The sequence below is a fragment of the Benincasa hispida genome, chromosome 5, assembly GCF_009727055.1.
Source record: "Benincasa hispida cultivar B227 chromosome 5, ASM972705v1, whole genome shotgun sequence".
Taxonomy (NCBI): Eukaryota; Viridiplantae; Streptophyta; class Magnoliopsida; order Cucurbitales; family Cucurbitaceae; genus Benincasa; species Benincasa hispida.
In genome coordinates this window covers 13,287,338-13,313,148 of record NC_052353.1, presented here as the reverse complement: position 1 = coordinate 13,313,148, position 25,811 = coordinate 13,287,338, and the positions used below count along the sequence as shown (strand labels likewise).

At 33.6% G+C, this 25,811-nt stretch overlaps 1 protein-coding gene and 2 long non-coding RNA genes across 4 annotated transcripts; 2 read left to right on the top strand and 1 right to left on the bottom strand.

The window, feature by feature from the left end:
- Window positions 1–11,092: 11,092 nt before the first annotated feature.
- Window positions 11,093–16,998, top strand: LOC120078764 (acetylornithine deacetylase-like). 2 transcript variants are annotated; one of them, XM_039033075.1, is made up of 11 exons: window positions 11,093–11,586; window positions 12,295–12,539; window positions 12,839–12,947; window positions 13,726–13,864; window positions 13,941–13,998; window positions 14,114–14,131; window positions 14,281–14,403; window positions 14,660–14,813; window positions 14,931–14,964; window positions 15,807–15,950; window positions 16,486–16,998. In XM_039033075.1, the coding sequence occupies exons 1-10, from the start codon at window positions 11,263–11,265 to the stop codon at window positions 15,911–15,913; spliced, it is 1,311 nt and encodes a 436-aa protein (XP_038889003.1). In that variant the 5' UTR covers window positions 11,093–11,262; the 3' UTR covers window positions 15,914–15,950; window positions 16,486–16,998. The 2 variants fall into 2 exon arrangements, with proteins under 2 accessions (XP_038889003.1, XP_038889002.1); XM_039033074.1 differs by lacking the exon at window positions 16,486–16,998 and having other exon boundaries at window positions 11,094–11,586; window positions 15,807–16,098.
- A 4,500-nt stretch (window positions 16,999–21,498) lies between these two features.
- Window positions 21,499–21,972, bottom strand: LOC120078455. Its single transcript, XR_005482015.1, has 2 exons — window positions 21,804–21,972; window positions 21,499–21,703 (listed from the first exon to the last, which is right to left on the bottom strand). It is a non-coding gene; the product is annotated as an uncharacterized LOC120078455 (long non-coding RNA).
- LOC120078454 lies at window positions 21,573–22,529 on the top strand. The gene is made up of 3 exons (XR_005482014.1): window positions 21,573–21,710; window positions 21,858–21,861; window positions 22,500–22,529. It is a non-coding gene; the product is annotated as an uncharacterized LOC120078454 (long non-coding RNA).
- The last annotated feature ends 3,282 nt before the right edge of the window (window positions 22,530–25,811 follow it).

Below are 25,811 nucleotides of genomic sequence, written 5' to 3'. Positions count from 1 at the left end.
ATTGGACATCAACGAAATAGAGAATCAAGCATTGAAGTAACTAAAACAGGCCAAAACGAAGCTCAAATGCATCAACCAAACAAGAAGAGGCCAAAATTATCAAAATGGAGCAGTGCTGTGCATGGCGCCAGAACAACATGTTGCATTTGGCATTATGCTGCAGCATTGTCTTAAAGCAACGTGACACTCCGAAGTTTGACTGACGCACAACACGTCAATTACATAAATGTCGAATGCTTATAGAAACACATTTTTATTATCATAATTAATTTTTTTTTTTTTTACAATTCTAAATGGGTGATTCAATTACATAGCTAGTGTCTTTTTTTTTAACAAAATTCTATTGAAAAAATATCAATTACATCCTAAATTTTTTAGAGGTTATACCGATTTAAATCTTTAACTTTTATAGGTATATCGATTTACACTCTTCATTACTTTTTGTTTGGATAAATATGGTGTGAAGTGAAAATAATGGAGCAAAATGTAGAGTGTTAATGATAATTAATTTTTTTTTTTAAATGCAGGATTTGAATAATGATCTTTTATAAGTGTATCAGCTTACTCTATTCATTACATTTTGTTTTGATACATTTACCAGAGTTGAGAGTATAAATTGATATAATTATTAAATCGGAGTTTAAAGTGATATAATTTCTAACATTTAAAGATATAAACTGATATTTCTTACTATATGTAAAAAAAAGACACCAATGATGTAGTTGAGCTGCCCATATTTAGGAATGTAAAAAATATTTATAATTTATACTATCTCAAAGAAGCTTAATGAAATAATTTTTTTATTTTCCTTTTTGCCTCATTTTATTTGATGGTTATATGGATTTTTTTTTTTTTTATCATCAACCACTATTTTCATTTCTTTTTTGAAATATGAAATTGATATAATAACCCTTCAATATGGAGGATTTTATAATCATGAACTTGTGAATGCTTATGTCTCGCTATTTTTCTATTTTAGATAATATTGAAGATTGTTGGGGAAGAGATTTAAACCACTAATTTTATATTTGAGAATATATATGCCTTAACTAGTCAAGTTAAACTCAAGTCGATAAGTTTCACACGAAATAAATAAGACAATTATGAAGTGAAATCAAATTAAATTTTAATAATGGAAAAATAGCCTAATTTTATATTTGAGAATATATATGCCTTAACTAGTCAAGTTAAACTCAAGTCGATAAGTTTCACACGAAATAAATAAGACAATTATGAAGTGAAATCAAATTAAATTTTAATAATGGAAAAATAGCACAATTTAATTGATTATAATTCTGTTAATTAATTAATACACATTAACACTAAGAAAAAAATTTGAATATTTAATTAAAAAAAAATCAAGGTTAAAAGTGTAAATCTTAAAATCTAAGTACCAAATTGAAGTAAAATGAATAATATTTTGAAATTATGATATAATAGAAACCAAACTCAAGACTTGAAGACTGAATGTCTAATATTTTAAAACCTGTGGTTTTTCTTTAAAATTCCTCAAACGTATAACTATTGAAAAATAAAAATTGTAACATTTATTCATGGTCAAGGTAACAATTATAACATTTATCTAAATTTAAGATGAAACTTTATGAAATTAAAAGTTTAGACTTAAAAAGTGAAGATACAAGTAAAATTTTTCCCCTAAATATAAAATATTTATATATAGAAATAAGAAAAATTGTATTGGGTGACAATTTGAGTTTACGGATTTGCAAGCATGGGCACACTTTTTCCATTTACAGATGTGGCAACTTTTCATCTTCACAGATTCCTTCTCAGTCTTCTCTCTCATCCTCACCTTCCATCTTCTTCTCTCTCACTCTCACATTTTATCTCCAAGCCGTCCGACCAATCACCGCTACCTGCTTCGTTGTACCACTGCTTGTTTGTTGATTGCCAAACACCTTGCTCATCGATTTCCATTTTCATTCTAGTAAACTCCCTTTGTGAGCTCTGGGAAGGAGAGGTTGAACTGGACAATTGTGGGCAAAGGCGGCGACAGTGAGGAGGTGGTGAAGTTGATCGATGGTGGTGTATAGTTGGTAGGGAAAACATCATCGTATGCATGCTGCTCTCTCTCTCTCATTTCTCTCCCTCTCTCTCCTCTTTATGTGGTAGCCCCTCCATTTCCAACATAAAATAGCCTTAATTAAAGAAGATATATTTAATTCCAAAATTGTCACAAGTCTTTATTTACGTAAATACCCTTCAATTTAAAACACTTAAAATAACTAATCATTTTCAACCGTGTATCAATAATATATCAAGTATCTATCAATAGTTTATTAAGTGTGTATAAGTAATGTATCAAGTGTATGAGGTATATACTAATAGTTCAAGTGTATCAAGTGTATCAAATGTATATCAGTAGTCTATCAAATGCGTATCAAGTATATATCAGTTGTATTAGGTGTATCCGAACTGTTTTGACATTTTATGGGCTTAACTTGTTTTTTGGCATTTTTGTAAAAGTAATAAATCTAAATTATCAGTCTAATTTTTAAAACTTTATTAATATAATCTATGAGAAGCCATACAAATAAAAAGAGGAATCTCTGTTTTTTGGGAAAGAAATAAAGAAGGAATTAAAACATTGGTTACTTGAAAATCGGAAGTTGTCCATGTAAGATATGAAAATAGAATTAAATTAAAAGAAGTATATGTGTTTAGTTTAACACTCGTCATTGTATTTACTTTTTTTTTTCATGTAAATACAAATTTATAAGAATAAATACCATCAAAATTAACCGTATATGAACAAATTAGAGTGGCGCAGCGGAAGCGTGGTGGGCCCATAACCGTATATCAACAAATCTTTTGATAATCTTTCTTGTGTTGGATTTACTTAATGGACTCCATAGAGAAATCCCATCTAAACAGAGGATTATATGGATTCAAATGGTAGTAAGCCATTGTCTGTGTAAATTGTGGCTCTCTTCAATAGCGAAAGGGGAAAGGGATAGAAGATCTATGAATTGGAAGCTGCATCTTTGAGGCTCTTCTTAATTTTGTTTGTTGCTCCTTCTAACCAATTTAGTGATTGATAGAAATACTAACAAAACAAGGAGATTTATGTTATGGAAGAATCATTTTCTGGGTTATAGATTACAAGATAAAATGAAGTATCTGAGCTTACATATACTTGGGGATTATTACTTCCATCATTCAAAGGTTTTTTTTTTTTCAAGAAAATGATCCAAACAATTATGAAGCTCTTGTGCAGCATACATTTAGGATCTTGAAAGTGCAATTTGAAATACAATATCTATTTGCTAACTCCTTGCTAGGATGAACGGTTCAATGTTAAAACTGAGACTTTGTTGGATCTGAAAATTTGCCTCTCATTTGTTCCTACAATACTCTATATTTGAAAGAGCAATATTTAACATAGTTTTTATTGTCTTGGGAAGAAAATTATCCTGTGATGCTGACATGGTATGGTTCAGCTTCATACCTATAAGTTAATACTTTTGAACTTGTTTACTACTTAGCTTAAATTAGAAGCCTTACCATCATCAAATGCACACCATGAGGTATATAGGACATAGATTATGAGGCCAATTTGTTCTTTAATTACTATAGTTGTTATTGTTCAATAGCTACCGATGAAGAGTGTTTAATGATAGAAGAATATGATTATCAAGCTGATGAATCCCTTGACCTCTGTTATAAAATTTTGAACATAAAGAGGTAGACATGTCAGGTCAATCAATCATCTTCAATCAAGTCATTTTTATTTTCAACAAGCCTTGTAGTTGAAATTGTCATAAAGCTATTTCTTGTTAATGAGTTTACCTTGTAAAGCACAAGTATAAGCTACATGGAACAGTGGATTGTTGGCTTGTTGGCTTGTTGGCTTGTTGCAAAGGGGGCTATATGATAAGAAGAGCCAATGGCATTTTTCTTTTTTTGTTCCTCCGTTCTCTCGCTCTCTCTCCACAACAAGAAGGGCTTGATATCTTGTTTTTTAGGTGGAGAATCTAGATCATATTCTTTGGGATTGTGATTATGCTAATGCACTTTGGAGCAAGTTTTTTGGGAAGTTTGGTTTTGGTTTGGCCAGGCATAGAGTGAGGAGTTCCTTCTCCATCTTCCTTTTCATGAGAAAGGAAGGTTTTTGCGGCAAGCTGGGATGTGTGCCATTATTTGGAGGCTTTGGGGAGAAAGAAACAATAGAATTTTTAAAGGATTTGAGAGGCCATTCGAGTATCGTGTGGGGTCTTAACTCCTATGTTAGGTTCAACATCTCCCTTTGGACTTCTGCGACTGAACTTTTTGTGATTATCCATTAGGTATTTATTTTGTTTGATTGGAGACCAGTCTTGTAGACTGTCTTCCTTTTGTAGGCCGGTGTAGTCTTCCATCTTTTCTCAATGAAACTTCGGTTGTTCATAAAAAATATATATCTATCTCCTGTTTGTTTAACAAGTACCTGTTAAGATTCCTTTATCATTGATAGCCTTTTATACTTGGACGTTAGCTAACTTGATGTTGTCTACTGTTTTTTGAGGTGTATATATCACTTCCTTTAGACTATAAGATTGATCAATGGGCTGATAGTAAGGAGGGATATAATGGTTTGTAAATGTTTAAATGGGTTTACGGCTTGAAGCAAGCACCAAGTTTTCAGGTGTTTTGCTCTTTCATGGTTTCTTTCATTCCAAGAATGATTTTTTGTTATTTGCTTACTTCTTATTTGGGGATTCAGTTTGTTTTTGCCTGGAATTTGTGGTGATGATATATTTATTTTCAATTTGTCTTTTATTTCGTTCATAGTCTTACTAGTTCTAGTTGTGTATTGCACCATTTGCTGTGATATCTCAAGGGAAACCTTGTTATTATAGGTATTCAAACCACCACTATTTCTTCAAAAAGTAGTTTAGAAGTACATCCATTGTTGTGCATCCCAACCAATTATTTAATCATAGTTTGATGGTGTTTGGCGTAAGCTAAAATTTATCATTTTCTATTCAATATTCCCGATAAATACAAACTTGTAATAATTAAATAAAATCAAAAGTGTTCATATGACAACAAATCAAAGTGGCACAGCAGAAGCATGGTGGCCCATAACCCACAGGTCCTAGGATCATAATTTGGCTTTGATAAATTTAATGAGTGGCTTATATTTCCCTTTCTTTTTCCCAGTTTTTTAATCTGATTCGAGGCTATGTTCTTCTTTTGTTAATCGTCTCCACGGCAAAGAAGTCGGGTAATTTCATCTTCTTTTTTCCTCGGTTGTATGTTTACTGTATTGGGTTCATTTTGCAATTTTGTTCCCGATGGCTGCGAGAATGTATCTTATTAGAACAGTAGGAATTTGTTTGGGGTTTTTTCTGTTTTTGAGTTTGAGCTGATTCGATTGAATCATTCATTCGTGGATAATAGATTATGGCTTTTTCTGGGCAATCCCTCGTTGGGTCTTTTGATAATCTCTTCTTGTGTTGGGTTTATTTAATGGACTCCATAGAGAAATCCCATCTAAACAGAGTATTATATGGGTTGAAATGGTAGTACGCCATTGACTGTGAAAATTGTGGCTCTCTTCAATAGCAAAAAGGGAAAGGGATAGAAGATCTATTGAGTGGAAGCTGCATCTTTGAGACCCTTCTTAATTTTGTTTGTTGCTCCTAATCAATTTAGTGATTGATTGAAATACTAACAAAACAAGGAGATTTCTGCTATGGAAGAATCATTTTCTGAGTTATAAATTGGAAGATAAAACTATCTGAGCCTACATATACTTGGGGATTATTACTTCCATCATTCAAAGGTTTTTCTTTGAAGAAAATGATCCAAACAATCGGAAGTGAACTAATTATGAAGCTCTAGTGCAGCATTCATTTAGGATCACTTTTTGAAAGTGCAATTTGAAATACAATATCAATTTTGCTAACTCCTTGCTAGGATGAATAGTTCAATGTTAAAACTGAGATTTTCCTTGGGACTGAAGATTTGCCACTCATTACTTACAACAATATCTCTATATTTGAAAGAGCAATATTTAGCTTGGAGAGACTAGACCATCGTGGAGTATTTCTATATGATAGACACTCAGCTGACCGACGAGCTAAACGATCGTGCAGCTTTTGTTAAACGATCACATAGCTTTTGTTAAACGATTGGGCATTGTCATCTCCCACTTTCTCAATCATTTACATGATTGTTCTCCTCCGGTCTCGTCCTCTAACCAAGTCCACACAAAGCCCACACTTCTAGATTCTCACACCGAGAATACCAAGGTAACCATTGTGGTGGTATCATACTCAACTCAACACGGTCGAGGTTATTTGGAGGTTGTTCGTTGAGTTCGCAGTGTTCGTGTGGTGGTTGCCAATTGTTCGTGATCTTGGAGATCGCTGAGTTCGAGCGTTCGTGATCAAGGGTGTTGAAGATGAGTCTTCAAAGGTATGTGCAATTTTATCCCTTGATCTATAGAAAAGCATATTGTAATTTCGTTATATGCCTAGCCTGTATGTTTTAGTTTGTTGACTGTAATTGTTTATGTTCAAATACGATTGAAATTTGGAACGATCCTTCCGCTGCTCATGGAAATCCTCTTGTCTGATTTCCTAGCATCTGTTGGCACCTAATTTTCTAATGTTTTTCTATTTTCCCTTAATATATTTGTTAGCTCTCAAAAAAAGCTAATATTCTATCCTTAACTCCACTATATTTGAGTATTTCTTATGCATAAAATGTCCATTTTGTAAGTAAATTGATCCCGAGGAGCAAAGAATTCATTCAAAAGAAAATCAGGACAAAAAGGAGCAAATTTGGGAGTTAGATGCATCAATTAGGAAAATGTCGCAAAAATTACAAAAATTCCATAGAGGGCAGCGTTGCGACCCTTGCGTGATGTTGGAAGACAGTAGGCACCTATTTCATGGAATGAAAGTAGCATTGCAACGCCCCTACAACCCTCCCACATGACGTTTGAAGGTGGTATGCAATGCTACATAGCAGCGTTGCAATGCTACAAATATTAATGGAAATTTGACATCCGTGCGTGCACAATGTAGCGTCACGCCAACGTCATATCTCCACCCTAACACTTGAGGCCTAGATTTCGACAAGAGCATTGCAACGCTCTTCACGATCCAATCAAAGGCCTCCACCCCAACGCTTTATATCCCACAATATCCAATCTAAGGCCTGAGAAAAGTAGAGAAGACTCTTGTGATGGTCTACTACAAAGATTGAAGGAGAAATTCGTGGAGATTTGGAGCAATCAAGAGAATTCTTCAAAGATTGTTTATTGAAACCCCTATTACTATTGTTGTTATGAACATGCATGTTTCTTTACTAAAATTAATGTTATTAGATTGTTTAGGATCCTAATTACTTCCGTTGGTTGAATGTCCACTCTATCAAAGCATGATTTAAGTACTCAATTTACATTAATTTAGCTTGGTGGGTATTTTTCATGAATTGCATGAAATGAGTGAAATGGATATATTATGGTTTTGATTAGATTTCTCTTCAATTATGTAGTAATTGTTGCAATTGGCTCTTTTTTTCTTTTTTTTTTATGGGTCTTAATGTGTGATTAAGAGTCTGTAAATTTATTAAAGTCAATAAAGTTACAATTAGGTTGTAATTGAAGAAGAATCGAAACATCATCATCAGCAGGTGAAACTTCTGCCTTACAACATGGCAACGCTGCCCTTTGAGTGTTGCAACATTGTTCTTTAGCCAGCCCAAGTCAGAAGGAAAATCCTGTGGCGTTACAACGTTGGGATGAAGCATTGCAACGTTGTTCATCCCAGTCCAACGAACCAACGGTTCAACAGAATCGGTTCGGGTCTTGGATGTTCGGTTCAACCTATTTTAGATTGGTTCAGCCCAAATTTCTTCCTTAGAGGTCCGGTTTAGGTGGCTCGAAGTTGGTTTAGGTCGATTCGGATGGTTCAAGACTTGTATTGAATTATTTTGTAATAATTTTAGACTTTTTCTTGTTTAGAATGTCAAAACCAATCCATTTCAATGTATGTTTAATTAATTATGCATTTTGAATGTATGTTTAATTAAATTAAATCTTGTATGTGTGTAAAATATATCATATAGATTTAAAATCTCACCATAGGTAGCATGTTTCATGCATTGAAAGTATGTTATAATATGTTATAATATATAGTATGCATGATTTAGGATTTCATGTATTTAATATAAGTTGATATATTAAATTATGAAATGCTTGATATATGTTATAGTATGTCTATAGTTTTATAAAGTGTTATAAAATGAATTAGACATTTAAAATCTTTAACAAAGATAAAATGCATGTTCACCTAGGGTTAACAAATAACAGCTTGTTTTAATAGTCAAAACATGTCGTTATCTTGTAAAACCTTGGTTACAAACTCAACCGGTCTATAATCCTGTCTAAGGTTGGAGGTACTTAAGTTGACGATTTACGAAATACCTGCTACCTAGGGAGTATAGCCAAATTAGAGCGTTGTTAACCCAATTTTATGAGCATGCGTGAGTAGTATAAGGTAATAAAAGGATTTTATCACTTAAACATCGTAGGTTATATTCAAATATAATCCTTATATTTGGACAATCACCTACATTTAAAATATTTTAGCTGGCATATACCTAAGTAAATGAATACACCAAATCCATTAGAACACTTCAGTGGGAGATTAACATTATATATGATATATTATTTTTAGCTCTCATGTCCTAAGAGTTCATAGAGTGAGATCCATGTTTGGCTTCGTGCCACGTTTTCCGTGACTGCTCCATTCAGAAAGTGTTTGCATGGGTCAATAACAAGGTGAATAGGGAAGTTGTTCATAGTAAGTGGGTGAAGAAAATGTGTCAACATATCCTACGGTCTCTTCCATTAGTTTGAGCCATGAGATTCTTATGTTATGCCTGCTATCGTTTTTAGGCGACATTAGCTGGTTGTTTTTAGCGACTATCCTGTCGGAGGAGGGTTGTAACATAGGATTTAGAATAACTAAAACTTTAGAAATGAATAGGGTTTCTTAGTTCCGTCTTCAGCATTGTCTTTCATTTTGGGGGCTTGTTGATATCGTTCTATAAAAATCTAAAAATGGAGGGTTAGACTTACAAGATTTACTAAGTTTTAGTAAGTTCTTGACCAAAAACGGTAACTAAATAACTAAAGGAATAAAGAGTTATTCTGGAATTAATTTTTAGTCAAGAATGTCTTGCTTTAGTGAAGGAGTATTTGACTGTCCCTCAGTAGCATCTATTCTGACTCGCTAAAGTATCGTTGGAAATAAATAATGATATCTGTTTACATTATTACTTTTGCTAAAAGAAAATTGGATTTAGATGCAATTTCCTAATAAAATTTGTTTATGTTTCAACATGTCAAATTCAATTATCCAACTTTTAGCTTCCGACAAATTCAATGGTGAAGGTTATTCCAACTGGAAATCAAACATCAACACGATACTAGTTATAGATGATTTAAGGTTCGTTTTAACGAAGGAACGTCCTTTAGTTCCCAGCTGTACTGCAAACCAAAATGTTCGGGATGCATATGACAGATGGGTTAGGGCTAATGAAAAAGCCCGAGCCAACATCTTAGCCAGCATATCTGATGTGTTAACGAAGCATGAGAGCATGGTCACCGCTAAGGAGATCGTGGAGTCGTTATAGGCAATGTTTGGACAACCGTCCTCATCTGTTCAACATGATGCTATTAAATACGTTTACAATTCCCTTACGAAGGAAGGAATTTCTGTTAGAGAACATGTTCCGGATATGCTGGTCTACTTCAACATCGCGGAAGAAAACAGGGTTGTCATAGACGAAAAGAGTCAAGTTTCATCATGGAATCTCTTCTGAAGAGTTTCTTAACATTTCGTACAAATGTTATGATGAATAAAATAGAATATAATGTGACTACTCTTTTAAATGAGCTTCAGACTTACCAATCTCTAATGAAAAATAAGAATCAGGAAAGGGAACATAAACGTTGTTACCCAAAGAAAATTCCAGAAGGGATCGTCCTCTGGGACCAAACCTTCTGATAAGAAGTTTGGACCTTCTAAAGATAAGAATATAATCTTTGCAATTGTTTTTTTTTTAATATTTTAATGCATGTTATATATATATATAAGCATGTTATTTTTTTATTTTATTTAATTAAATTATATTTAAACTATAAAAAATGTGAGGAAAAAATACAAAAAACAAGAAGTAAGAAATATTTATCAAACAAATTTTTGTTTATGTTTTTTTTCAAGAAACAAGAAACAAGAAAAAAAAATAGTTATAAAACATTTCTTGTTTCTAGTTCTTAAAAATCAGGAAACATGAAATAGGAAACAAGCAACAAGAAACAGGAAACGAGAAATAGGAAATAGGAAACAAGACGGCTAACAAATGGACCCTTAATTTTCAAAAACAAAAAACCAAAAGCTAAGACCCCATTTGGAACCATTTGGTTTTTTGTTTTGGTTTTTAAAAATTAAGCCTATTTTCTCCATATGTCTTACAATGATTTGCATCTTTAAATACAATTGTTGAATTCTGACCCAAATTCCAAAAAACAAAAACAACTTTTTGAAAACTATTTTTTAGTTCTCAAAATTTGGCTTGGTTTTTTAAACCTTATATTAAAAATAGATAATAAATGAAGAAATTTGAAAGTGGAAGTAGTATCTATAAGCTTAATTTTCCCAAAAAAAAAAAAACAAAAAAGAATTGTTACCAAACGTTGCCTAAGGTTCTGGTAACCATTTTATTATTTTTTGTTTTGGTTTTTAAAAATTAAATATATTTTCTTCTTATTTCTTACAATGGTTTTCACATTTCTTAGGTACAATAGTTGAATTCTTAGATAAATTTTAAAAACAAAAATAAGTTTTTAAAAGCTACTGTTTTAGTTTTCAAAATTTAGCTTAACTTTTTAAATCCATTAGTAAAAAAAGATAACAAATAAAAAAAATTGAAAGTAGAAATAATATCTATAGAGTTGATTTTAAAAGACAAAAGACATACTACTTTTTAAATTTTTGTTTTTGAAAATTTAACCTATAAATAATACTTTCACTTTTAAACTTCTTCTTAAACTTAAAAATTGGTCCATTGGAAACTCAAACGACTCATTTTTATAAATTTCCGATCGTTTTCTATCTCATTTTTCTTTGAAAGGCGTTCTTCATTGTCCTTCCCTTTCCAGATTTCAGTATCCTACTTCAGTTCCTAGTACGTAAAACTCTCTCTCTCTCTCTCTCTCTCTCTCTCTCTCGTACCACAGTCATGGCTTCCATTAAACAAGTTCTCGGCGAACTGAACAACGAATCCTTCGTCTCTTTACTCTCCAAGCTCATCGGCGAAGCCAAGTTCGTCCAGAACAATCCAAAGGAAAACCTGATTCCTCAAGAAGACAGGATCGTCAATCACGTCCTTGATGTTCTAAACCCTTACAGCACCGCCAATGGCGGACCCTTGCTAATCAACCATGTCAGCTACGCTCCTGGCCGTGGAAATTTGATTGTGGAGTATCCTGGGACCGTATCTGGAAAAGTAGTCTCCTTCGTCGGTAGTCACATGGATGTCGTCCCTGCCGATCCCAATACTTGGGTATTGTTTTTCCATCTCAAATTCCTTTTTTTTTTCCTCATGGTTTTTGTTATCCTCTATTTTGGATTAGGTCTGTGTATAAGCTGATTAACGGATTGATTGTGAAGCTGTCCCTGTTTCTTTATTGCTAGACGTTTGGAGTAGTTTGAATTTTTGTTCTGCCATTTTGACAATATTGTGTTTCTGTTTTTATAGTTTAATGGCTAGGATTCAGGTTGAAATTTTTGTATGGATGAACCATTCCCTGCCCCTTAAATGATTAATGATTCACCCCAAAAACAAATGAAAATTAACTTTCTGCTTATGTCAAATGCACTTTTATTGCATATTATATATTTTTGCATTAGGGATGTCTTTTCTATCATAGTCCTCTAACCTGATGGCCATGTCTCCACTCCACTTCAATATTCCATGGCAAAAGTACAATAAAGCTTGAGAAAAATGAAGTTCGCAATAGATATAACCATCAGGTTAGAGGTACAATAGAAGAGACGTCCCTGATGCGATACTATGTAAAATGCGATAATGCACTTTGATGTATAGTTTTCATTTGCTTTTAGGAGATGGGTTTTTAATTGTTTAAGAGGTTGGGTATGAGTCGTCCGTACAAAAATCTCATTCAGGTTGGACAAAATAGAAAGAAGGGTTACATTTTATCTATTAGTGGATATACTATTCATATAAGAAAATTTATTGTTATATATGCAGAAATTTTCTCCATTCTCATTGAGTGTTGATGGGGATCAACTTCGTGGTCGTGGGACTACTGATTGCCTGGGACATGTTGCCCTTCTAACTGAACTTCTCAAGAAGCTTGCACAAACTAAACTAAAGTTGAAGTCCTCTGTTGTTATTGTGTTTATTGCCTCTGAAGAGGACAATTCAATCCCAGGAATTGGAGCTGAACAACTTGCTAAGGAGGGATACTTTAATAATTTAAAAGGAGGGCCATTGTAAGTGATTGCTTTTCCTTCCAAATAAGATCTCAATATATGTGACGGCTGAGATCACGACACACACCTTGACTGCCTTATGGGACATCTACGTATGATTTTAATGTTCCAGTTCTAGTTCATTGGCTACCATGGGGGTTGAACCCATACCTCCATAGTTTCTTCACCTTTTTAGTATGCCTCAATGACCACTAGGTTTTAGATCTTAATTTGAGTTTAGAGTTATTTTCCTAATCCTAAGTTTTGGCAACCTTCTCTATGCATTGTTAAGCAAGCTGTGTATTGGTTTTTCTATGTAGATATTGGATTGATACAGCAGATTCACAGCCTTGTATCGGTACTGGCGGCTCAATACCTTGGAAACTTGTAGCAAATGGAAAACTTTTCCACAGTGGTTTGGCACACCAGGTAAATTGATTTATTGTCTTCCTTTTGCTGGTAAGTACTCACTTCATTGACTGAATGAAAGGCTTCTCTTACATTTTGATGGAGAGATTTAGGCTCTGTTTGGTAATCAGTTTTTGGTTTTTGAAAATTAAGTTTATAAACACTAGTTCAACCTATGAGTTTATTTATTTTTTTTATTTACTTCTTAAAAATGTTTTCAAAATCCAAGCCAAGTTTTGAAAACTAAAAAAAGTAGTTTTTTTTTTTGGAATTTGAATTAGAATTAAAAAATTTAGTTTGTAGAAATGTAAAAATCATGGTAAAAAAAATTGTGACAAAACAAGCATAAATATCAAAAACAGAAAATTACAAATGAAATTTTCATGAAATGGGGCTTTAGCAATTCATAAAGTTTTGGTTGTTTATATGATAAAACTGAATATTATAATATGAGAGTGCATATTTGAGATCTTTATATTCCGCCCATGGTATTGAAGCTTCACAATCTGTAGGATTGTAGTTTTATCCAAGCACATGAATCTTAAATGGTAAATCTCGCCACCCTCGATATTGTCAATAATGATAGACTAGACCATTAAATTTTTATTTGAATATAAACTGTAAGGATTACTGAAAAGAAAAGCTGTACAAAAATTTGTTTTGCATTTGAGATTATCTGGGTTACATGTCCATTAAAAATGCATTTGGTTGATGTGAGTGCTAATGTGCATGCCTAACTTTAGGCCAATACATTAGTTTTGTTTTTTTAGCTCAAAGTGCGTACCTCCCTTGTATTCAGGCTATCAATGCTATGGAGCTAGCTATGGAAGCTCTTAAAGTGATCCAATTACGCTTTTATGAAGATTTTCCTCCCCATCCTAAGGAACAGGTATATGGATTTGCATCACCATCAACCATGAAACCGACTCAATGGATTTGTAAGTTCTAAACCTTCGTGGATTGATTTTAGGTAGGGAAAAATATGATCTCATCATGATCATTTCTTCATCTTAGATCCAGGAGGTGGTCTTAATCAAATCCCAGGAGAATGTACTATTTCGGGAGATGTCAGGTTAATTCAAGTCTGAGTTTATTTATGATTTTAGCTTAAAGTTGACGTAATAAAATCTTCTGTTATTGTTTTTCTCGATTTTACTTATATGTTTTGTGTTGGATTCATTTGGCAGGTTAACCCCCTTCTATGAGTAAGTAATTACTTTCCTAGTCGAGCAACATTACTTTGCAATCAAAATGCATGCGTGTTACCATAATTTTAAATAAGCTATTGTATCATTTTTCTTGGTTTGCTGTTTAGACACATCATGAATTTAATCTCTGTCAATTTTTCTACTAGTGTGAAGGATGTTATGACAAAACTCCAAAGCTATGTTGATTACATTAATGCAAACATTGAGAAACTTGATACGAGGGGCCCTGTTTCAAAGTATGTCCTACCAAATGAAAATATCAAGGGAAGGTGTGTACTCTTGCTCTGCTATGCTATAACTTCCATCGCATATGAACATAATAATTCACTTCACAAATCTTCTTCTAGAGGGATGATGTTTTATTCGATCAAATTCTAAGAAATTGAAAATTATAATAGTAATGGAGTATGAAGTAGAAAATCGTGTCAAAGATGTATTTAGATCATTATTTATCCTCATTCATCTATATCCACCATTATGGTCTTTGGATTTTAATTCCTACTGTTTCTTGTTATTATTTTGTAGAATTGATTTAACTTTCGGTGAGCCGATGTCGGGAGTTGCATGTGATCTTAATTCTCGCGGCTATAAAGTTTTACATAATGCAACAAAGGAAGTTTTAGGGCATGTCAAACCTTACTCACTTACAGGGAGTTTGCCGGTTATTCGAGATCTCCAGGTAAAACACATTTTCGTTTCTCTCTCTCTCTCTCTCTTTTTCCCTTTCTTTTTCTGGTGTTTATTGCACGCGTTTGGTTTTCTCAATTTTTTTTCTTTTTGTTATTTTTACTTGTAGGAGGAGGGTTTTGATGTTCAGACTGCAGGCTACGGTATGGTTTATGATTTTTTTCCCATGTATTCGTTTCTTACTACATGACGTGGTTTTGTTACATAAACCACAGTTAAATTTCTCTTAGATTTTACTTCTGAATGGTCCTGATATGCATCCTGCTGATGTTGTGTTGGAATATTGTCATTAGTGCATCATAGTTGAAAAATTATGAACTAAATTCTTATTCAGATTTTCATTCTTTGATCTCAACCTGGGCTTTGTCGATCCATCCAACCTCTCTTCTACTGTTTGTCGATCCATCATAGTTGGAAAGTCATGATCTAAATTTTCATAGTTATTTTTTAATGTGCTTTGATACCAATTTGTTAAGTTACCACCTAACAAAAACATTTAAGAACCACAAATAACATAACAAACACTAAAAGATAGAATTATATTGCAATATCCAAAGAAGTTACAATATAACATAGCCTTTTGGGAGGACTACACTCTCTCAAATTTTCAACTACTCAAATAGAAATTCCTATCAAAATCTTCACATCTTGCACCCAACCCACTCCTATCTCCCTCTTTTTCTTTTTAAGTCACATTTTTTCAGAAAAGATTGTATCCACTCCCTCTATCTATAACTGAAAACTCTAACAAACTCCTTAGCTAATTACTACTATGCTCTTACTCATAAACATACTAATAAACCTAATATAACCATAACTCGGGGTCTTCCGGTGTGCCGTACTTGAATTATCAGATCCATTAGAATTATAAAATTTAGAGAGATTTTATTTCTACCCTTTTGAGGAAATATATAAGAGGAGTAAATTTTCCTCATGGATTTTTTTATTACGAAGATCTGATTTACGCCATAATGCTTTTATGCAGGTTTATTAGATACATACCATGCCCAGAATGAGTATTGTCTTCTTAGTGACATGGGCAATGGCTACAAGATTTTTGCCAGCATCATCTCTCAATTAGAAGAAGATTGATACTAGACCATTGTTCTAAATGTTACTACTTTGAGAGGTAACTTACTATATTTTGACTCACTGTATAGGAACAAATAAAATTAATCTGCCTGGTTTGTACTACTGAACACTTTCTTTTTTGGATCTGTAATTTGTATTCAATAAAGGCAATAGTAGAGCTAATGTTTGTTAATTTTGTTGAGTAATACATTTTTGTAGACTCGAATTTATTGAATTTTTAAGTGAAGAAATGTTAATAGAGACCAAAAGAGTTAAAAAAACCTAAATTAAAACAAACATTTGGTTCAGTTGAAGAATCGATTAGTTTTAAACGAAATCGAACAAGAATGAGCAGTTTAATCATAGATATAATTAAATTGAAGTAGTTGAAAGTTCTCATTCATTGATAATTTTCCTTAGGAAAAGTTGAGGTTTATAATTAAGTCAAACTAAGCCTAGCTTAATGGTTAACACATCTTTTTCCTGTAATTGAAGGGTTATAGGATTGATTTTTCGTCCTTGATGTAATATACTATAAACAAAATTAAGATGAAAATAAGATTTAGTTCTCATTGTGGCCTTTCTACTTCCAGGTTTTTTGAAAATATTCTTTCGTTCTTGCCTTTCCCTTCTGATCTTTGAGCCTCCACCAAAGTGGAAGTTCAGATCATATTTTCCTTATTGGTGTTGGCCTTTTCAATAAGGTGCATAAAAGGTGAATTCAAGATAGAGATGCTCTAGATATTCGACGTGTTTGGAGGAGTTGGATGGGGTGAAGTGAAGTGAAGTGAAGTTTTTAACTCCACTCCTTTTAACTCATTGCGAACTTCACAACGTATTAGCATCAATTTAATGACTTATTAATTTCAATGACTAAACAGCTTTCCAAATTGAACTATTTATATCTTTGTTGTAAACACCTCCTAAATATATGGAAGTGAGCAAGAAGATCCAGCATTTTGGGAAGTATGTTTTTGTTCATTCAATTTTATTGTATTTAGTAAGTTCTCAAGTGGACGTCATCTTGTGGTAGGTGTACTTGATGAAATTTTGTAGAGATGTTGCTCTAGACGTAGGATTATACGATCCACAAACTTCATGAGATAAAAATTGTAACAATCCAAAACAATTATTACAATACATGTTAAAAATCAATTATAGTCCTTGAACTCATGTAATGATCTAGTTCATGTGCTTTAAATTTGTAATAATTTAATATTTTAAATTTTGATAAGTATTAATTTAGTCTATGTCCTCTACAATTTATAATGATTTAGTCCTTATTATGAAAAATATTGTTAAAAAAATTAATGAAATTTCTTACAAATGAGATGGATAAACTCATTGAGAATCAAATTTTTTAGAAGCCATGAAGATTAATTCTTTTCTTTAAATTATAAAATCGACAATTAATCTTGAAGTGGCTTTTCATAATAGGGACTAAAATGTTACAAAATGCAAAATATTTTGACTAAACCAAAATGTCACCAGCTAAAGTTTAAGGATTAAATGATTGTTTTCGTGAAAGTGTAAGGATCAACCACAATATGGTTTTTGGTTTTTAGTTTTTTAAAAATGAGTATGCTTCGTATCCAATTGAGTTTTATGTTTTTTTTTTTTTTTTTTTAATTTCAAAAATGATTTTAAGAATGTTAATAAACTTTAAAAACGAAAAAAAAGTTCGTTTTCAAAATATTGTTTTATATTTTTGGAAGCACACATTAATACTATCTAAGGATTGTTTAGATCGTTGAAATATAATAAGAATTATTGGGAATCTGATTAGGGAGTTTATCGTTTGGAGAGTTTGTTGTGTTTTTTATAGAATTGTAGGGATAGATTGGGTTGGGTTTGACTATTTATTATTATTATTTGGATTGTTTTTTATATCTGTTTTCTACATGAAATTACCTAGGTTTACTATATTATATAAATCTTAATTTTATTAACTAGTTTGTATAAGGGTTCACGGTTCAACCAGTGTCTCCACATACTTATCCCATTGGCTCATGGATAGTAATTAATTAGCCATAATTAAAACTACTTTGTAAATAAAAAATTCAAGCAAATGAAACTAAAAAACCACATACCACGGATTTAATGGTAGTGTTTCAAGCAATTCATATAAGTAGACGTGAAAAGTTGTTCATACAAAAAAGATAAGTTATAACAAAAAGTTCATGAAACCAATAGCGAAATCCAAGGTTCAATGAAGTAGGGTCAAGGTGTTTCATTCAGAGCTGGTTCAAGGACGTCGATGCAATAATCATGTTTCCATTGCGTTGGGAAGTCCATAAATGGCTCAACAACATAGAATCTGCAAGCAATGAACATGTAACCACTAAGCCATCTTGCATTGATGGTCTATAGATTGATAGTAGCTCGGTGTACAATTCTCTACAATGATGCATTGCCATGTCATCCTTGATGGTGTGCCACTGTGCAATCTGGCTAATAGAGGAGGCCGTGATCTGAAACTCCCCTCGTAAGATGTCCGAGTAGTCTCCAGGTGACGATCGAGTCCTCTTAGTCCTGGTCGCTCGCTCCAATTCCAACCGCTCTACCACCTAAGGATGTTTAAAAGAAGATGGAAACAAAGGATAAACATACATAAGCCTAAGTATGCTTTTCTATAGAAAAATAGAGAGAAAACATTGTAGGAGTAATCTTATCCTCGAAGAACCATTTCTTCTCGAATTCTTCTCCGACAACAAGAACACAAACAACATCTCCTTCTCACAAACACGCCTTCACACTAAGACCTCAAACACAGCAACGAGGACCTCAATAAGAATTATCTTGTTATTCTCAAGGTGAGAATCACAACAGAGTTTTGTGGACTTGCTATTCAATTTGGTGAAACAAAGATTGTGTTCTTGAGAGAGAATTACAGAGGAATGAGATAAAGTTATAGAGTTTTCTGTAGATTAGTGAGATAACTTTTTGGAGTTTTTTCCTATTTTAATTTTAATTTAATTATATTATATTAATATAATTAAACACAACCATATATTATATCTCATATAATATATAGCATGTAGTTTATTATATTACATATAATATAACCTACAGTTTATGTTCTCTCAGTATTAATATGAATCATATTCATATAATCATATAATATTAATATTGTTAGAAGAGAGAGAGAGAAAGAGAAAGTATAAGGTTTATGTGGAAAACCCTAGAACAGGGAGAAAAAACCACGATAGAGAGTCTTTGTTTTATTAATTTTTACACAATGTGAGAGATACAAGAGGATTCTTATTTATAGGCTCCAACAAGCCTAAATATAAAAAAGAAAAGAAAAATAGGGTAAAGTAAATAACTATAATATCCCTGGGACTATAAACAATCAACTAAGTCCCTTATTTTCAACACTCCCCCTCAAATTGGGGTGTAGATATCAATCAGACCCAACTTGCTAATGCAAGAGTCAAAATTTTGCTCTGTGTAACCCTTTAATGAGAACATCTACAACTTATTTATTTGATGGAATATACGGAATACAAATACTGCCACTGCCCAGTTCTCTTTTATAAAGTGTCTGTCAATCTCCACATGTTTCGTTTGATCATGTTGTGCTAGATTATTGGTGATACTTAGCAGCTTTATTATCAAATAGAGTTCCATAGGTAAGACACCATCTTGATGAAGACCAGACAATAATTTCTTCAACTAGATTTCTTCACAAATTCTTAAACTCATAGCTCTGTATTCAGCCTCTGTACTACTTCTAGCATCTACATTTTGCTTTTTACTTTTCCAAGTAACCAGGTTACCCCACACAAAGGTATAGTACCCTGAGGTAGACTTTCTGTCAGTCACTAATCTTACACAGCCAAAGTCGGTATAGGCCTCAATGCATTTCCTGTCAGTTTTTTTTAACATTAAACCTTTACCAGGAGTGCTTTTCAAATATTGCAGAATTCGATTCATAGCATCTATATGTTCTTTATAAGGTGCTTGCATAAATTGACTGACAACACCGACAACATAGGAAATTTCTGGTATGCTATGTGATAAGTAAATTAACTTTCTCACTAGACGTTGATACCTTTCTTTATCAACTTGAACTTTGTTAATAGAATCTCTCAGTTTAGCATTGAATTCTATAGGAGTGTTAGCAGGTCCACATCCAGTTGTACCTGTTTCCTATAACAAGTCAAGAGTGTACTTCCATTGTGAGATAGAGATTCCTTCCCTTGATCTGGCCTCTTCCATTCCAAGAAAATACTTTAGATTCCCGAGGTCTTTGATTTCAAACTCGTATGCTATCTCCTTTTTCAGTTTGGTGATCTCATCAATATCATCTCCAGACAAGACAATATCATCCACATACATGATTAGGACATCAATTTTACCACACATTGACCTTTTTAAGAACAGTGTATGGTTAGAGTATCCCTAAGTGAACCCTTGGGACTTAACAAATGTAGTAAACCTTTCAAACCAAGCTCTTGGGGACTATTTCAGACCATACAAGGACTTCCTAAGTTTACACACCTAATGATCAAATTGAACTTTAAAACTTGGAAGAAGGCTCATATACACCTCTTCTTCTAAATCACCATTTATAAAGGTATTTTCACATCAAGTTGGTGAAGAAACCAATCTTTATTTACTGCAATAAAGAGAAGAACCAAAATCGTGTTTAACTTCGCTACAGGAGAGAAAGTTTTCTGAATAGTTTACCCCATAAGTTTGAGTAAACCCTTTTGTGACAAGTCTGTCCTTGTACCTGTCTAAAGTACCATTAGATTTATACTTCAAAGTGAACACCCACTTGCACCTAACTATTTTATGTCCTTTTGGGAGAGTAGTAAGGTCCCACGTATTATTCGTTTCAAGAGCTCTCATTTCTTCCATAACGACAATCTTCCACTCTAGAATCTCCATAGCGACATGTATGCTTTTTGGTATGGTTGCTGTATCAAGACTGACAGTGAAAGCCCTGAAATTAGATGGTAGATTATTGTAAGATAGAAAGCTATACATAGGATTCTTAGTGCAAGATCTGGTGCCCTTTCTCAAGGCAATTGGCATGTCAAGAAAAACATCATGATCCCTAAGTGTTTTTTACTTCTCATATGCTTTCCCACTTGTAGTAGGATTCTGATCACACATTTCAGGCTGAGGTAGAATTTCACTCTCTTGTGCTTTTATTGTAGTCGCATCACTATCTTCCATCTTGTTATTTTATGGAACTAACACATCAGTCTTGTCATTCAAAGTTACATCTACACTATCATCCTTAACACATAAATCATTATTATTAGGGACACACTCGGTAGTACTTTGAGCTTATTTTGGTAAGATTCCTGGACCAGAGTCGACAAAACAGTAGGGGACACAATTTCCTTTATGAGATTCTTCCTGTAGTACGTTAGCCAAGGGACCAATTTAGTAGGTAGAACAGTGTCATGGGGACTCAAGATGGGCTCAGGAAGATCAATAGGGACTTAGTGTAACGACCCAACCCTCTAGGACTTAGGTTAGGCCGTTACTAAAATAAATGTATGCATAGAATTTAAAACGACACTCAGTTATGTTGAAATAAATGCTAATTAAACAAGAGAAGTTCAAAATACATTTATTAAATGCAATTGTTAAAACAATAATAGGGTACCCAAAATGTGTACTAATAAAAGTATATAAAAGAAATAATCCTTAGTAATAAATTTCAAACAGTAAAACTAAATATTAAGGAAAAATAAAGACTCTAAATTTCATCATGCGGAAGCAAAAAAAACTAGTCCCAATGACACGATCACAAATTCCGCTGCGCCATCACCGCTACATCTTTACCTTTACCTGAAACGTCAACATAAGAAAGAATGAGTATGAAATACTCAGTAAGTAACCCCACAACTTGGGGGTCAGGCTAGTCATCTATGTCCTCTAGGATACCCACCTATGCACATAAACACATGAAACAGGCAAGAGACTGGGTCATATTCTACTGTAGTTAAGTATTCCCACAGACTGGTGAATCCCGAAGGAAACACAGAACTGATGAATCCCAAAGGAAACACAAAATTGGTGAATCCAAAGGGAACACAAAACTGGTGAATCCCGAAGGAAACACGGAACTGGTGAATCCTAAAGGAAACACAAACTGGTGAATCCTGAAGGAAATACAAACTGGTGAATCCCGAAGGAAACACAAAACTAGTGAGCATCTAACTAATCAGTGGGGATATTCACACAGTCTCAACGTTCAAAAATTAAACACCGTACGATTCTATGACATACATGTAGTCCTTGATACCATGGCTCTATCACATAAACATAATCCTCAACAATATATTCTACAACATTCTGTATACCTTAATCATCAAAATTCCACAACATACAAGTATGCCTCAACATCAGCAGATCAGATATCAACATATGAAAACACATACCCTACATACCAACGATCACATGCCTAGTGTGTCTTTAAACAAAAAAGAACCGTGCCAGAACATACTTGATTCCAAGACATACTATCATCAACATGTTTAACCATTTACCCATAACCTACACTTATCACGCTAGCATTACAATAAAACCTGGCACGTTGGACAGTTTCTAATAGTCGTAAGGATTACTTACCTCAAACTTTAAGGCCCAAAATTACCAATAAATAATTATATTCATCTCTTAGAGATATGGAATAAATCTTGGATCAAAGGTCCCTAAAGTTGGAGTTTAAGCCGAAACTCGCTCCCAAACTTTGGCACAAAGAACAAGCCTAAACATTAAACCAATTATTAAGGTTCCAGTCCAAAATTTATTACAGCAACAGCAACCCCAAAACCAAATGGTTTTGAAACCTCCAACTTTTACCCAAAGGTTTAAACTCATAATATGTTACCCAAGATGTGGGTTTGAGAATCAAATCACTTTGAACCATCCAAATAAACAATGCAAAGCCACCTAATACTGAACTTCGAATCTGTTCGGACCAACTGGAACGAATGACGACCGACGTAGATTGGAATATTAACAAACTTGAAGCCAAAACTTAAGTGTACACAGGTAACAAAATTATCTTTCAAAAAAAACCATGTAAACTCACCTAAGGGACACAATCTTACACAACATTTGAAGATCTAGGTGAGAGAAAGACCACTGGCAATGGGCGGACGGGAACAGGGAGGGGCAATATCGTGTGATAGACGGTTAGAAGGTCGCGTCTGGAAGCTGGGACGACTGTCGGCAGGTCTAACCGCAAATTTTGGGCATACTGGACGGGCTTGAGTTGTGAGCAACTAATGAGGCGTTCTGACCGGTATCCATCGCGTGAAGGAAGAAGAAAAACGAGGGTGGCGATGGGGTGTTCGCGTGGAGAGATGAGGCGTGAGGAGAGGGTCTCTTTCTCTTTTTTTTTTTTTTAATTAATATATAATAATAATAATAAAAGGAAAATAGTACAATTATAATTAAATCCTTTCCTTATTCCACCTTATACCATTTAAATTTCTTTCCTTTTCCAAGAAAATAAATTCTTGCCATGAATTTCCAAATTGAGTTTGACAATTGAAAAGAATTTGAATAATTTCCACACCAACACTTAAATCATCGCACTTAAACTTTAAATTCACAAATTCTAAACGTGCCCTTCCACTAAGGAAAATTATTGAAAAAGGAAAAATTACATTATTAATAAATAAAAAGGTGTGAGATGTTATCTTAGAATGACCAGTTAGTTTCTTCACTAGTACTCCCCCCCTAAAGATGACTAATAGGGAAGAAGAGTTTATCCTCAAGGAATGTGACATCCATGGAGATAAAGTATTTATGGAAAGAAGGATGGAAGCATTTATAACCTCACTGGTGAAGAGGATATCCAAGAAAGAGACATTTCTGAGCATGAGGGGCAAACTTAGTTTGGTTAGGGTGATGACTATGGATAAAGGCAGGACACCAGGAAATTTGGAGAGGAACATCAGGAAAGTCATGTGGTTGGGTACGACTCCTTAAGGCATTCAAGAGGGGTTTGGAGTTGAAAAACATGAGAAGACATTCAGTTAATAAGATGAGCTGCAGTAAGAACTACATTTCTCCACAAATAAGATGGAAGAAAGGTAGATAGCATGAGAGACCAGGAAACCTCAAGGAGGTGACGATTCAGCCACTCCATTATGTTGAGGTGTATAGGCATACGAACTTTGGTGAACAATGTCTTTGGAAGACAAAAATTCACGACCATTATCACTTCAAAGAATAACAATTGTAGTATTGAACTGAGTCTCAATAGTGGTGTAAAATTGTTGAAATATTGACGAAACCTCTGATTTGTCAGTAAGAAGAAAGACCCACGTAAGACGGGTATGATCATTGATAAATGTCACAAACCAACATTTTTCTGAAGAGATGGTAACACAGAGGGACCCCAAATATCACTATGAATAAAATTAAAGGGCTGAAAGGTTTTTAAGGTTGAGAAGGAAAGGTGACCCTATGTTGTTTTGTACGAATGCACACATCACAAAAAAGAGAAGATTCAACTTTATGAAATAAATGAGGAAATAAAAATTTCATATATTGAAAATTTGGATGATCAAGACGAAAGTGCCATAACATACAATCTTTTTTTGAAGTTGAGAAATACACTGATAACAAACTAGTCCTATAGCTGTTCCTAGAAGAAGCGTCATCATCAAGGAAGTAGAGTCCCTATTGTGTCGGACAGTATCAATCGTCTTCCTTGAGCTCAAGTCCTAAAAGAAAAAATTATTCGGTGAGAAGGAAACTTGAAAATTTAGATCTTGGGTTATCTTACTAATAGATAGCAAATTATAAGATATATTTTAGGTACATGCAATACATTCTGTAAAGTTAAATCATGTAAGGGAGAAATATGACCCTTTCCTGCAATAAAAGAAAAAGACCCATATGCAATTATGATCGTTTCATTACTAGTATACGGAAGATACGATATGAAGTTATCAGATGACCCAATTAAATGTTCTGTAGCCCTTGAATCAAGTATCCATGGTTTATTGTCATTTATACTTAGGAGACTTAAGGGTTGTGATGTACCTGATTGAGAAATTACCCTAAGAGAAGAGACAACAGAGTCACTTTGACAATTCACCTGAGGTTATGACTGGGAAGTACTCGCTGATTTACTTACAAGTGCACGACCAGGATTAGACTTGTCATTCGGAGGACATCTTCTACCATTAAGTGGTCTATCATGTAATTTCCAATATTGTTCCTTTATATGAAAGGTTTTTTTGCAATGTTCACACACTGGAGTTTGTTTCCCATTGTGCTTGTCACCATCATTACTAGATAATTTCATACTAAAAGCAGTAGAATCAGTAGGTGACACAGTAATGATGTTCATAGCACTAGATCTATCTTCCTCATAATAAGGTGGTTATTATATATATATTATTTAAATTAAATTTAATTATGTTTAATTTTTTTTAATTTAATTAAAGGGAGGGAGTCCCTAATTCTCTCAGCTAATATGTGCAGTGTGGGGAGTTGAAAAATGGTCTTCTTCTTCCATTTTTCTACAGAGCTCTCATTCACCCTGCAGTTTTCACAGAGAAGTGTTCTCTATGGAAAAACTATTCTCCTCCCTCACATCCTCTCTTTTCCCTCTTCCAAGAATTCAAGCAAAACCCACAACTCTTGCTTGAATTCTTAATCCCTAAAGAGAATATTAGAGGGTTCTCAAGTGGTGGTGTCCAATTGAAAATTTCGAATTGGAAACTAAAGAGATCGTGATCAAGAGGGAATATGTGAAGAAAAGTGTTCTACAAGGGTATGTTGTTTTCTTCCTTAATTTATTCCCAAAAGGCATGTTGTACTTTTTGGTTTGATAATGCATAATTTGTTTTTTGTTCTGTAATTTAAATTTCTGTGAAAAATTAAAATTGGGAATGATCCCCACTTCTGCACAGGGACCTTCGATGATTTT